Source organism: Jaculus jaculus, chromosome 19 (assembly GCF_020740685.1).
Source record: "Jaculus jaculus isolate mJacJac1 chromosome 19, mJacJac1.mat.Y.cur, whole genome shotgun sequence".
NCBI classification, from domain to species: domain Eukaryota; kingdom Metazoa; phylum Chordata; class Mammalia; order Rodentia; family Dipodidae; genus Jaculus; species Jaculus jaculus.
Genome location: NC_059120.1, coordinates 36,442,228 through 36,456,613, shown reverse-complemented (window position 1 = coordinate 36,456,613; position 14,386 = coordinate 36,442,228). Strand labels below are relative to the sequence as shown.

Sequence of the window (14,386 nt, the reverse complement as noted above, 5' to 3'; positions counted from 1 at the left end):
AAGAGGAGCAAACGAGGGGTCCAGTGACCATCAAGTAAGTGTTGAAAGTCCTGGGCATACTGACAGGAGGTCTGGCTTTAAGGAGAGGACAAGAGCTGTGGGTAGCTAAGCAGTCCTGGGCAAGGTAGGCCCGCCCGCTACTACCATCATTGTCTGGGCTCCGGTGTCTCCTGCAAGTGGTGTGACAAGTTGTCAGGGGTGTGTGAAATCTCTTCTGGGAAAGCAAGCTCCTTTGGCTGGGTTCCCCAAGTACAGGGATTCCTGGGGAAATATTACTGCTTTGGGTTTCAATAGTCTGATAGTGGAAGGGAGGGAGGGAGAGGGAGAGGGAGGAAGGAAGGGAGGGAGGGGACAGTATCTTGAGAATCTCTGCTTGTCTTCTGGGGCAGTTAATTACACAGTGGAGTACCATGCCAGCATTAACACTACATTTCCAAATATAAGTGTTAAAGATATAGACTAAGACGGAAAACAAAACAATATAAGTGGTTAAATCCTTATTGAAAAAGGTACCTTTGTGCATAGAAAAATTACTGAAGAGAAAGCTGCTACAATGTTAACAATGTTTATTTGTGGGTGGTTATTTTTATGACCTCTTATCTTTTGTTTACATATTCTGAATTTCTAAAGGAATTTACTCTACATTGTTGATGAAGAGGCCCCAGTGAGGAACTAAGCTTACCAACTACTTCAGCCAAGGCTAAGTAACTGCCCAGGCAAAAAAAAAGATATTCTAGAGACACATGCGCCCTTCCCCACAGTATTGCCCCACTGAAACAATGGGCCCTAAGAAGATGGAATTACCCTAGAAATTTTATGTGGGAAGAGAAGAAACCGAGGAATTTGTCTCCGAGGAAGAGATTTCACCCAACGCTGACAATGTTTCATTGATGACCCCTCAGGGGTGGGAGGACACATCTGTACCAGGACTACTTAGTTATGCACACCTCCTACCTCTTATTCAAACTTAAACCTCAGCTCAGGACCCCAAGAGAGACTTGGGCGTCAATGATGAACCTCTGTTTGCTCCTCTCCCCAGTGTCATCATATTGAATAAACCTCCTTTCTCTGCTATTCACTCTGATTGATCTCTTTGATTGACCTGTTGGGGATGGGCGAGGGAGCCTAGGCTGTTGGGGCTGCCGGGTCCAGACTTTGACTCTAACAACCTGGGGAACAGCTACATCCATGAATTGTGGTGTTGAGAACGATGCACATCAGGAGTGTCTAGCCTGTGGCATATGGGTCATACACATCTCCGGATAACTGTGTGCAGCCCAACACGTTTATAAATTACAATATCATACTAAAATGTCAAAAGGTTGCCCATCCCTGAGAAGTGATTCCCAAGGTTTTTCTGAGCTCTACCATTTCCTAATGCATCACGCAAGCACAGAACGCCTACACACCACCAAAATCTAAGCACCAACCCCAAGGACCTGTGAAGTTTCACCCTGACAGATGGGAAAGCAAATTTCGAGTTTCATGACTCCTGTGACATTTTACTTGCCCTTTTCCTGCTAAGCCTTTAATGACCATATAGTCTCCTCTTGTCAAACTTCATTCCCTTGACACAACTCAGACTCAGCAGAGGGAGGTGCGCAGGGCTTGTGACGTCTTTACAGGACTGACTCTCCCACAGGGACTAGTCTAAGCGGCAATAAAATCTCATCCTAAGGAAGTCAGAGTCTATGACCAAAGTTGAGGAAAAGCCGACGGGTGGAGGATGTTCGGGCGCTGTCACCATCTCTGCCCTCTGTCCCTCCCTCTTTGTGCCTTGTGAACTCCCACTCACTTCACAAACCAACTCTGCCCTCTCGTCCTTTCCACATGTGGCCCCAAGGACGTAGGACCCTTCCTCTTTCTTCTACACTCCAAGAAATCCTTATACAGCAGTCTCCCCTTGTCTCAGTTACTTTATTCATTTCTGCACCCAAATGCCTGACAGGAAGCAGCTTAAGGAAGAGGAGCATTCATTCCGGCTTCCAGCTATGCTCCGCCATGGCGGAGAAGGCATGGCAGCAGGAGCTCAATCAGGCCAGTCACACTGCAGCCATAGTCAGGCAGCAGAGGAGAACAGGAGGTTGGGTTAGACCTCCTTCCTCAAAGCCTGTCCCCAGAGCAACTTCCTCCAGCGATGCTCTACCTTCTAAAGGTTCTGCAACCTTCCCAAACAGTGCCCCCAGCTGGGAACCAAATGTTCAAATGCATAAGCCTATGGGGGCATTTTTACGTTCAAACCACAGCATGCATCCCCTGGTCCCCAAAGGCTCATGGCCATTTCATGACACAACAAAATCGCTCCAACTTCCAAAGTCCCTATAGTTTTAAATAGTCTCAACACTGTTGAAAAAAGTTTGAAATCCCCAAATCTCTTCTGGGACTCCAGACAATATCTTAATTATGAGCCACCATAAAATCACAACAACATATTACATACTTCTAACATATAATGGCACAGAGTAACCATTTCTATTCCAAAAGAGAGGAATGAGGGCATAGCAAGGAAAAATAGGATCAAAGTAAGACTGAAACCCAGCAGGGTAAGCACCCAATCCTATAGCCATGTCTAGTATCTGGGACTCATGTGACTCTTCTGGGCTCCAAAGGGCTTCAGTAGGCCTTCCTCTCCCATTGTGCTGCTTGTAGCATGTACATCCTTTCTCTGGGGCTGGCTCCACTCTGAGCCTATAGATTTTCTTATCTATCCCATGGTCCTGACATCACCAACATCCTGGGGTCTCCACTGCAATTGAGGGTTAACCTTCACAGCTTCACCTAAGGGCCTGTAGATATTTCCTTGCAAGGAATGCAATCTTGCTTCACACTGCCAAGCCTCAGCTGCTCTCCTAACCACACAGCAAGATGCCAGGATTCCTTCATTCTTGCATCTTTCATGCCTACAAAACTGATACCATGTGGATAATGCTGGCAATTTCTCCTGCCTATTTGGGAGGAAGCCTGATTCCCTTGGAATGCAGCTGTAGTGGCATCTGTGTGCTTTGGTTGTTGACTCTGTGAAGACACTTTCTTAGGCATGATATTTAAAGCAGGAAACCCCTTATGTTACATTCTTTTTTAATATTTGTTACTTATTTATTTATTTAAGAGAGAGAGAGAGAGAATGGGCATATCAGGGCCTCTAGCCACTGCAAACAAACTCAAGTTGCATACACCACAATGTGCATCTGGCTTATATGGGTTCTGGGGACTCAAACTTGGGTTCTTAGGCTTAGCAGATAAGAGCCTTAATTGCTAAGCCATCTCTCCAGCCCAACATTCTTAATTTAGGTTTTCTCTTTTCAAAAGAATTAACAAGGGGTGGAATGATGGCTCAGTGTTAAAGACTCTTGCTTGCAAAGCCTGATGGCCCAGGTTTCATTCCCCAGTTCCCATGCAAAGCCAGATACACAAAGGAGCACATGTGTCTGGAGTTCATTTGTAGTGGCAGGAAGCCCTGGAATGTCCATAGTCATTCTCCCCTTATCTCTTTTTCTGTCTGTGTGCCTCCTTCTCTCTGTCTCTCTCAAATAAATAAACAATATTTTTAAAAAGAATTTATAGTCTCATGAATTAGAATTGCAGTAGGTGGGATCTTGCCCTCAAGGGAACCTTTCCTATTGTCCCACTGAAGAGAGTGAGTTTTCTCACGAATGGAATGAATCTCTTTAATCTGTTCAATAATTATTGATGCCTTGTCTGGAATTTAAACTTCTCCTCCGTCCTTTCTTCTATAAACCTCCCATTCTCTTTCATTGCTGACCTGAAGGAGAGCACTGAACAGTAATCCTGCCACAGCTTCAGTGCTATCCTGCCTTGAAATGTCCTGTGCCAAAACATTAGTCCATGACTTTAACTTCAGCCTCAGTCAAGGTCTCAGGACATGGGAAGAATATAGTCAGATTCTTTTTCAGAATATAACATGAACTGCCTCTAGCCCCATTCCAGATGATACAGTCCTAGTTTCCCTCTGAAGCCTCATGAGCCAGACCTCTGCTAGACCCCTGTGTTTTTCTCTTCATTCTAGTTTTCCAAACTCCCATCAGAATATCTTCTTAAACTCTGCTCACAGCATTGTAGCACTTCCCTAGCACAAAGTTCCAAACTCTTCCACATTCTTTCTGCAAATTAGTTCAAATGGCCTATAAAGATATGGTTAGTTTTATCATAGCAATGGCCCTGGTACTGGGGACCAAATTTCTGTATTAGTTATTTTAGTCATTGTGACCAAACGTGTGCCAGGAAGCAGCATAAGGCAGGAGAGGGTTTCTACTGGCTTACATTTTCAAGGGGATGCATCCCATCACGGTGGGGAAGGCATGGTGGCAGGAGCAGAAGGCCAGCTGGTCACATGGCAGCCACAGCCAGGAAAGGAAGAGAAACAGGAAGTGGAGCTAGGCTATAAACCCACAAGGACCGCCCCTAGTGATCAACTTCCTTCAGCAAGGCTCCCCCTCCTAAAGCTTCCACAACCTTCTCAAACAGGAACCCCAGCTTGGGACCCAAACACATGAACCTATGGAGGACACTTTACATTAAACCACAATACCTCTCATCTAGCTTTCTGCTTCACAGCTTCAGTTACTCCAAGTCAGTTGAGATATAAACACTTGAGATGGAAATATCAAGAAATAATTTACAGCTTCAAATTTTGTGTCATTCTGAGTACTAGAATGAAAAAGTGTTTCATTTTGTTTCCTCCTGCCCAGGAAATAAGAATCATGCCTTGGTTCACTGTGTCCATACCATATATATTACCTGCCAGTTAGTTACTTAGCAGCTGTGGTGGTTTGATTCAGGTGTCCACCATAAACGTAGGTGTTCGGAATGCTAGATTCCCAGCTGATGGAGATTTGGGGATTAACACCTCCTGGAGAGAGTGTATTGTTGAGAGCGCGATTGTGGGTATTATAGCCAGTGTCCCCTTGCTAGTGTTTGGCACACTATTAACTGTTGCTATTAACCTTATGTTGCCCAGGGGCTGATGTCCAACCTCTGCTCGTGCCATCATTTTCTCTGCCATCATGGAGCTTCCCCTCGAGCTTGTAAACTGAAATAAACCTCTTTTGCCACAAGCTGCTCTTGGCTGGGTGATTTCTACCAGCAATGTGAACCTGACTGCAACAGCCGCCTTCTCAGTTAGCAAACTGATCTCGTGATATGGAACACAGCATCCTTTTTAAAGTAACCCTTATTTAATTTATTTAATAGTGGCTCCAAGTACAAGAACAAGGATGCTGGCAATCTGGGTAAGCCAGAAGGAAGCCTCAGGCTGACTGTTTAAGTGAGAGTTGGAAAGTTTCTGACAAGGTTGGAGAGTGGGTAAGGGGCTTGCCTATAAAGCCTAAGAACCTGCGTTTGATTCCCTAGCACCCATATAAAGCCAGATACAGAAAGTGGTGCATGCAGGTGGAGTTTGTTTGCAGCAAAGAAGAGAGAGAATGGGCATTCGAGGGCCTTAGCTGCTGCAAATGAACACCAGATGCATGTACCACTTTCTGTATCTGGCTTACATGGGTGCTGGGGAATTGAATTTGGGTCATTAAGTTTTGCAGGCAAATACGTCAACTGCTGAGCCATCTCTCCAGGTGCCATACTCACTTTCTGTGTCTCTCTCAAATAAATAAATAAATAAAAATAAACATGAAATAAAAAAGATGTTTTGAGAGACCACATTCACATACTTTTATTATAGTATGTTGCTATAATTGTCTGGTTTTATTATTTATTTATTTATTATTTTATTATTTATTGTGTTAATTTTTAGTATGCCTAGCATATAAATTAAACTTTATTATCAGAATGTGGACATCAACAGAAAAAAAAAAAGCATAACATATGGCAGATTGAAGCAGGAAGATCCCAAGTTGAATCCTGTTCTCACTCTCACATATATAAGTATATGTGTATATAAATAAATACACACACAGGGTGAGGAACTATCTGCAGCTTCAGGCATCCACCTAGGGTCTTGGTATGCCAATTCTCACCAATAAGGGCAACTGACTAGGTTGCTCTGTTGTTACAGTAACCCATGCTACTGTAGCCTTTTATTTGGGCAGAACTGCTTGAGTGTCTCACTCTCCTTGAATCCACAACCTCTAACCCAGTTAGTAAGCTGCAAATGCATGATGAAGAACATTTCCAAGGTCGCTTCTCGGACAGTAAACCCAGTGAGGCTGCTTCTGGGTGTTTTTGTGACATCCTTTTGAGCAACAGAGAAAATATCCATGTGTGTCTACCATGCCTTATTATTATTTTGATATATTCAGCATGGTTTGCTAGATTTTATTATAGTCATCTTTTGAAGAATTTAAATGCATATGGGTTTTATAAGGGAACTTTGTTAAAGTATTGTATTAATCTGAGTTCCCTGACTATGCTGGCTGATAAATCACTTCATTCTCAAGTAGCATTTCCCATAACTGTGAGTAGGTTGGGCCTGAGGTCTGAGGAGGACCTTGACGGCTGCACAGGTGCCCCTGAAGGGACAGTGGCCTTTGGCTGTCCAGGAGAAGTTGTAGGCGGCCTTTCCCGGGCGCTCACAAAGGATTAGAAATGGCCCCAGTGCCAAGGGACCAACAGGCCATGTAATACAGATAAAATAAGAAATGACTTCAGCACATGCCCTAAGCTCACACCAAGAACTTTCTGAGAAAACAGAACAAGGCAAAACAAAAAAATAAAGGCCCCCCATTAATAAATATGCAGCCCAGAAAGTCACACATTCACTTCTGTAAGGAGGGCAGGAAGAAACCAGGAGAGGAGAACCACACAGCCGCAGAGAAGTGGGGGCCAGGGAAGTCGCGCACCCGCAGGGCAGGGGGGGAGGGGGCGGCTGGCAGTAGACCCGAGAACCAGCACTGGGTGGGGCTTCCCCCCCCCCTCCTGTCGGTAGCTTGTACGTTCCTCCAGGGAAATGGCAGAGGGACACGAGCCCCTGGAGAATTAGGAGAACTATGCAATGAAGGACTCACTGTCCATGATCCTCTGATGTTTGTCCTGAGCTCAAGAGTATACAACTCCTGGGACCCAAGGAGGATTGCTGTGGGACATGTGCATGCCCCTCCATGTTAAGAGTTTGTCCACACATCCCAGCCTCACAACACTTTTAAAGCACAGCAGAGCGCAGCAGGATGCCCTCTCTGTTCTCTTTCTCCCACACCCCAGCCCCAAGCGGGGCAGCGGGGCGCCGGCCGCACTCACCTCCAGCACAACCTCTCTGAGCTGGAACTGCTTTTGCGCGACCTTGTCTGAAGACACAGGCTCATGGTAGTACAGGCAGAGCAAGTCATACTTCTTCAAAATCTGCTTGAAGTTCTTCTCCGAAAGGCTTACCACTCGGTCCTTCCCATCGTACGTGGGGAACTTCAGCCCCTCCTCTGCCCTGCAAGAGGCCAGCAAGTAGACCCCCACGACCAGCAGGTGAGCTCTCTTCATCTGGAAAAAGTTGGGGTTCTCACTCCCCAAAATAGCTGAGTGTGGGAGAGATGGAGACTGTTGGTAGCCTTGCGGGGCCCAGCCGGGAGCAGAGGCTGTTCCTTCTCACCTCCTGGGGTCCCACAAACTGTGTGGACCCCACACCGGTGTAATCTTGGGCTCAGGACTGAGTGGAGCACACACATGCGCATAGGGGAAGAGCCAGGCGGAGGCCAAGCCCCAGATACCTTACATAGCTCTGCCCAGCCCCTGTCTTATTAGGAGCTCCAATTTTAGGATGCAGTTGTTTCAGGCTAAAAATAAATCATGCAATGAATAAAAAAAAAGTTAGATATGACACTGTTGAGAGATTCGCTGGTACAGTGTGGTGTGGTGGACAGGCAGCTGGCAGGAGAAAGGAGACATATGTGAAATTAAGGAGGCTCCAAAGGCCCAAGGATAGAAAGAGACCCCAGAGGGAGGGAGGAGAGCGAGAGAGGAGAGCAGAGAGGGACCATGGTGCCAACAAGACTCGGAGAGGTTCGGACATGCTCTGCTGTGTTCTAGGACCAATCGTGCAGCCAAGCAGTCCTGGCTGCCATGCGCGTAGTGCACCATGGGGGCAAGCCTGCTCCCTGTGGGTGGGCACCCTGCTGAGCGGCAGCACCTGCGCATGGGTTCCTGCTGGGCTCTGGGTGCAGGACACACCCTGTCCCACCAGCCCTGCGCACGAAGGACTCCCGAGGGCCCAGCCGACCCCGGGCTCCAGCGTCTCTCCTGCTGCCCCTTTCCACAGCCGCGCCCAGAGGCAGGAGAACCCTTGATCACTTACAAGAATAAAACAAGGGCTGGAAAGATGGCTTAGCGGTTAAGCGCTTGCCTGTGAAGCCTAAGGACCCCGGTTCAAGGCTCGGTTCCCCAGGTCCCACGTTAGACAGATACACAAGGGGGCGCACGCGTCTGGAGTTCGTTTGCAGAGGCTGGAAGCCCTGGTGCGCCCATTCTCTCTCTCTCCCTCTGTCTTTCTCTCGATGTCTGTCGCTCTCAAATAAGTAAATAAAAAATGAACAACAACAACAAAAAAGAATAAAATAAAAGCTTGCCGTTGCTCTCGGGCTTTTCTGCTATCAACCTGGTTATTCGTTCTTTCTCTTGTCAATATGAACTTCTTAAATTTATTTTTTTCCATTTTTATTTTCATGCATATAATCTACCCCCTTCCTTTTCTCCATTACTTCACATCTTACTTTCATATCTTTTTTGTCCGTTGAATTAATTTAAGGTTGCTTGCCAGGCGTGGTAGCACATGCCTTTAATCCTAGCACGCAGAAGACTGAGGTAGGAGGATTGCTGTGAGTTCAAGACTAGCCTGAGACTACATGGTGAATTCCATGTCAGCCGGGCCTAGAGCAATAGCCTACCTCAGAAATCAAACAAAATTTAGGGTCGTTTGCACAATTATGGGTGGAGTGTTATTTACTGTGTAATGGACAATTTACTGGCAGCTCCATCACTGATGAACCTGCCCCCCTCCCGGGGATCATTAGCTATTCTGGGAAGTGGGGGGGAGGGGGCTGGATCATGTACGCTTCCCCCACTGATGGAGAAGTACTGGTAGGCACAGCTTTGTGAGGACCTCACAGTTGCAGGGAGGGCATGAGGGGAAAGCTGCGTTGGTATGCAGAAGACAGCATTTCTCAGCCCTCTTCCCCACCCTCCACCCCACCCTTGCTCTTACGTTCATTCAGCTCCATCTTCTGTGCAGTTCCTGGAGCCTTACAGGGGTGGTTTAGATGTTTGGAGCTGAGCGCACAAGTGCCTGACACTACCTACACAGGACCATCATAAGAGGAGGAAAAGATCATGACATCAAAATAAAAGAGAGACTGATTGAGAGGGGGAGGGGATATGATGGAGAATGGAATTTCAAAGGGAAAAGTGTGGGGGGGAGGGTATTGCCATGGGATGTTTTTATAATAATGGAAAATGTTAATAAAAATTGAGAAAATAAAATAAAAAAAACAATTTTGCCAGCTATGCATCTCTGCATTAACCTCTGCCCACGGTAATAAGAAACTTCTGTGATCAAGGCTTCAAGCAGTACCAATCTATAGGAGCAACTATGGGTATTTAGAAGTCACTTTGACATGCTATCCATTTAACCTAACAACAGAGGTAGGTTCTCCCCTTGGACCCATGTCCCTAGCCGGGTTTACAGTATCAGGCATGAATTCCCTCCCGTGGGATGGGCCTTAGACCCAGTCAAGAACGCATTTGGTTACTCCCATACCATTCATGCCGCTACTGCACCAGTAGTCACGTCTTACCTGCTGGGTCGGTGGCGGAGTACACGGGGTCCACAGCTGTGTAGGACTGTTGGTGACTCCCCCCCCCCCAGAACCTTGCATAGCATCTTCAGGTACAAAGAAAGCTGAGCAGCTTCTGTTTTAACTCCAGCTTACTTTCTCTGTGTCCCTTTGCTTGTTTCTATTTTTATATGAACTCTTTTTAAATATTTATTTATTTATTTATTTGAGAGAAAGAGAGAGAGAAGAAGAGGATGGGCATACCAGAGACTCTTGCAGCTGCAAATGACCTGCAGATGTGTGTACACAGCACTTGGTGCATCTGGCTATACATGGTGTTGCAGTCAGGTTTGTATTGCTGGCAGAAATCACCTGACCAAGAGCAGGTTGTTGGGGGAAAAAGGATTTATTTTGGCCTACAGGCTGGAGGGGAAGCTCCATGATGGCAGGGGGAAATGATGACATGAACGGAGGGTGGACATCACCCCCTCACCAACATCAGATGGACAATAGCAATAGGAGAGTATGCCAAATGCTGGCATGGGGAAACTGGCTATAATACTCATAAGCCTGCCCCCAACAACACACTGCCTCCAGGAGGCATTAAATCTCCAACCTCCAGCTGGGAACCTAGCATTCAGAACACCTAAGTTTATGGAGGACACCTGACTCAAACCACCATACATGGGTACTGTGCAACCAAACCTAGGTTATCAGGCTTTGCAAGCAAGCACCTTTAACCTCTGAGCTATCTCTCCAGACCTGCATAAACTCTTCAAGTACCTTTTTTGCCACTTTTCCCTCATTAATAATAGATTGATGTACAGCTTCTTGGTGCTGAGACAGGTCAGAGTTGAAATCCTCCTTTTGGCTTTTTTTGTTTGTTTTTGTTTGTTTGTTTGTTTGAGCGAGGGTGCAAAGTGAGAACTCAAAAAGAGTTTTGAGGTTGCCTAACTCTCATTGGAGGAAGTAGAACATTGGTTATTATAATTATTTATCTGTTTCTAATGTTGTTGACCTTTTACTATCCCACCAGACAGCTGATACAATTGTGATCTGTGGTCATTGTACAGATGAACTGAGATCCAGAGACATGTGCCATTTGTCTGGGATCCAGAGTTCATAGCAGACAGCCTGAGAGCTCAAAACTACCAACGCCCAGGACTCCAGGCTACATGGCCTCTGTCTTGGGCAATTCCTCTACAAACACTCCTTTTCTTAAGTGGCTTCTTGGTCATCTCTTCTGGTCACATGATGATCCAGTCAGCATTTTCTACTCTTCAAAGGAGTTAATAGCCATTAGGGGTCTGACCAAATTTTGAATTTTCCTTTAGTTCCAAAATGAGTCCAGAAGCTGGAAGAAAAAGAGAATTCCTGTGTCCTGTTTGGATGTGGCAAGTCCTCTGCTGCCACCAGAGCACCTGATGACTCCTTCCTTTCATGCCCAGGTGGCCAGAGCCTTGGTAAAGCCGTGACAGGTAACCCTCTCTGATCACACTAAGTGCCTTCCAAGAGGGCGGTGTCTGTGCTGTTTGCAGTTGGAGCCACTGTCAAGCTGTGAGACTTCCGCTTTCCTTAGAAGATATGACTGGGGGCGATGGAGGAGGGCTTCGGCATGAAGCAATATATATCTTGTCTTTTTGAGGTCAGCTTCCCCAACTGTTCCCAGTTGTCTGAATCTCACTGGATTGCCTTCATTTAGAAGTTGCTCTACTTTTCTGAATGTGTAGTTGTTTTTCTTTTGCTTTTTCTTTTTTTATCCTGCTGCCCCCAGTTTTGAAACCTGGAAGATATTTAAAGTCAGAGACTTTGAATTTCCTCGCTTACAGCTGATAAAACTACCAGAAGAGAGGAAGCCTTCTTAAAAATTGAGTTTAGCCCTAGACTGAAACAAAAGCCCAGAGTGTTCCTGGCCCTAGATGGAGACCCCATTTGAGGCTAGGCCCAGCCCGAGGACTCACACGCAGCCCCTGGCATGTCTGTGGAGATGCGGCAATGAGGCTCCCCGGGCAACCACTGGCAGATGGCATGGGCAGGCCACGCTTGGGTCCCGCTCTTAGGAAGAGGCAGGTTTTCTTGGTTTGCAGCCCGCGTGCCAGCCCATTGTCTGTCTGCTGCTCATTTCCTATTGTTTTCCCTTGTCTTCTCGCTCATCATCTTTGTTGTGTAAGCGTGAATACTTTATATGGTTCTAGGCCAACCTGTAATACGCAGATCAGCTGTTTGGTGCCCGTGTTGGCGGCTGTGTGACCCGCAGGCTTCACACTGTGTTCTCCTGTGCCGGCGCTTGGTTTTGAACAAGGAGTAAGACAAGACAAATGAATGCTCACGGTCACATTAGGACACAGGCCCCTGGATTTCCTTGCAGTTTCCAGTTGTTCTTTCTTTTTCGAGTAGAATTCCAAACCTCACCCTTTCCATATGTTTTTCCTTGACAGGTAGCAGAACTACCTCAAGTACAATATCCAATTTAATCTTCACAATGAATGATCTTTACGAATGAATCGGGATTTGAAGCCATGTCTTTCCTGGTCAGTTAGATGTATAGTTATACAGCATGTACTCTGGGCCGCTCTTCTGGGAACAGGGGATTGAGGCACTGTAGACCTGAACTCATGAGTTTACATCCTAGGGAGAAGCAAATAGTGACCAAAATAAATGTGTGGGTGTGAGCATGTGCACACACATGTGCATTTGTGCACAATATGTCACACTCTGAAGAACAATTAAGGCGATAGAAATGCTAGTGACAGTTGGCTGGCTGATGGTGGAAAAAGCCCCTTTGAGAATGAAGAGGAAGAGCAGCAAGCTGCAGGAGAGGGGGTGCGGGGAGAGTGCTGAGGAAGAGAGCTGCCCCCCCCCCCCCCCCCCGCACTGTGGGCACCGCTCACAATCACATGGTGAATGGTAACAGGTCAGGAAGGCAGGAAGGTGTCCTTCATCTCTTCTTTTCCCTGTGTCAACATGGCTTTTCTTGTTCCAACTGTTTAATCTTTTCAAACATAGGAGGTCTCACTTACATTCTAAAGTCACACCTATCTGCAGAAATTTGCAGGTGTCTGAGTGACTTAAGAGGTCACTGAAGTCCTTGAAGCCAGGGGGCCTGGCACTGCCCCTCTGTAGCAAAAGCCAGCTCTCCTTACCTCTCTTTGGCTCTCAGACTTCTGATCTCCTTTGGCCACTTTCTGGTTGTAAAGTTTTGAAATTTGTTTCTTTAGCGAGGCATGGCAACCCATCGGGCTGCACTGTGCTTGAGGAGGCGTGCTCAGTGCTCCCTGGGTTTTGAGGGCTGTGACTCTGAACCAGCACGCCCTTGCCTTTCTCCACAACAAAGATGTCCTACAGTGACCGCCTCCACAGGGCCCTTCTTTGGCTAAAATACTCCTCCCAGTGGACAAAGCAGGACATGACACTTTTCTTTGTTCAGTGTGGCTGCATCCTCTGTCCAGGGCAGCACGGGCTACTGACCTGAAGGGAACTCTCACAAATGTTATATCCAGGTCCTGGGGCTTGCTGACCTTGCCTGTCTGTCTTCCATTGGGTCATTACAGGTGTGGTGGCATCCCACGGCTCTCCCTCCTGTCCTTGGAGCTCTGAACATCAGGTGGTCTCCAGGAGCCTGGCCACCTCCCTAGCATGTGGAAATTCTTGAACAGAACCAAGACAAAATAAATAAATCAGTACAAGTGAATGTTCATGATACATTATGATATTAGCCACTTGATGTCCTAACAGTTTGCAATAGTTCTTTCTGTGAGACAGAGAGAGAAGGAAGGAAAAAAGGGAAGGAGGAAGGAAGGGAGGAAGGGAGGAAGATTGGTTCTTAGGAAGGAAGGAAGGAACTCAGCTCATAAGTAAAGGAAGACAAGATAAATGGAAAGGTTAGAGTGCATTTGCCCTGGCTCCACAGGGAAAAATAGTTCCTCAGGGATGGCAGTGGAGCAGAGAAGAAACTGTCCCTAGAAACCACAGTAAGGTGATCAGATGGAGAATGTGTGGTAGGCAGGGTAACGTTCCCACCCAAGAGACATCCAGGCGCCAGACCTCTGAATCTGTGAACATGGTCCCTTCCAAGGCCAAAGTGACCTTGTAGATATCGACTAAGTGAAGGATCCTGAGATAGGGAGATCAACCCAGGCTGTCCTGATGGCCTGTGTCACCACCAGGGCCCTTGTGGGTCAGAGTCAAAGGGGTAGGTTGGAAGCTAAATTGGAATGATGTGGGACCTCAGGCCTCAGGGAGCCTCTAAAGGTAGAAAAAGCCAGGCTAGGCCTCTTCCCCAAACCTCTAGAAGGGATGCCACACTGAGGAGACATTTTGGGCTTTCAGACTCCGTAACTGTAAGATAATACCCATACATTGTTTTCATCACTAAGTCTGAGGTAATTTGTTACAGCTGTCCAGGGAACTAACTCTGAGGGCAGGAGTGGAACCTGACTCCTCAAATAGAGCAAAGCTGTATATCCTTTGCCTCAGCTGTTTCATCGATAAAAATAATGAGCAGCTTCACGGCCCCACCGCCCACGCCAGACAGGTGAGAGGCCAGCTCAGCGCGGAGCACTTGAACAGGCCGGGTACATTTATGGCCACCATGGTCCGTGCTCCTGAGGGAGCAAGGACAGATGTCTCTTTAGGCTAAACACTTCTAGTCTGAATTTCTC

General features: G+C 46.8%; 1 protein-coding gene across 1 annotated transcript in view; it reads right to left on the bottom strand.

Annotated features, from left to right (window-relative positions):
* Casq2 (calsequestrin 2) overlaps positions 1-7,572 on the bottom strand; it is a 69,316-nt gene extending 61,744 nt beyond the window's left edge. The window contains exon 1 of the mRNA XM_004667527.2: positions 7,207-7,572. Within this exon, the coding sequence (XP_004667584.1) occupies positions 7,207-7,440 (234 nt within the window). The 5' untranslated portion in view covers positions 7,441-7,572. The remainder of the gene's footprint in view (positions 1-7,206) is intronic.
* Positions 7,573-14,386: the final 6,814 nt, after the last annotated feature.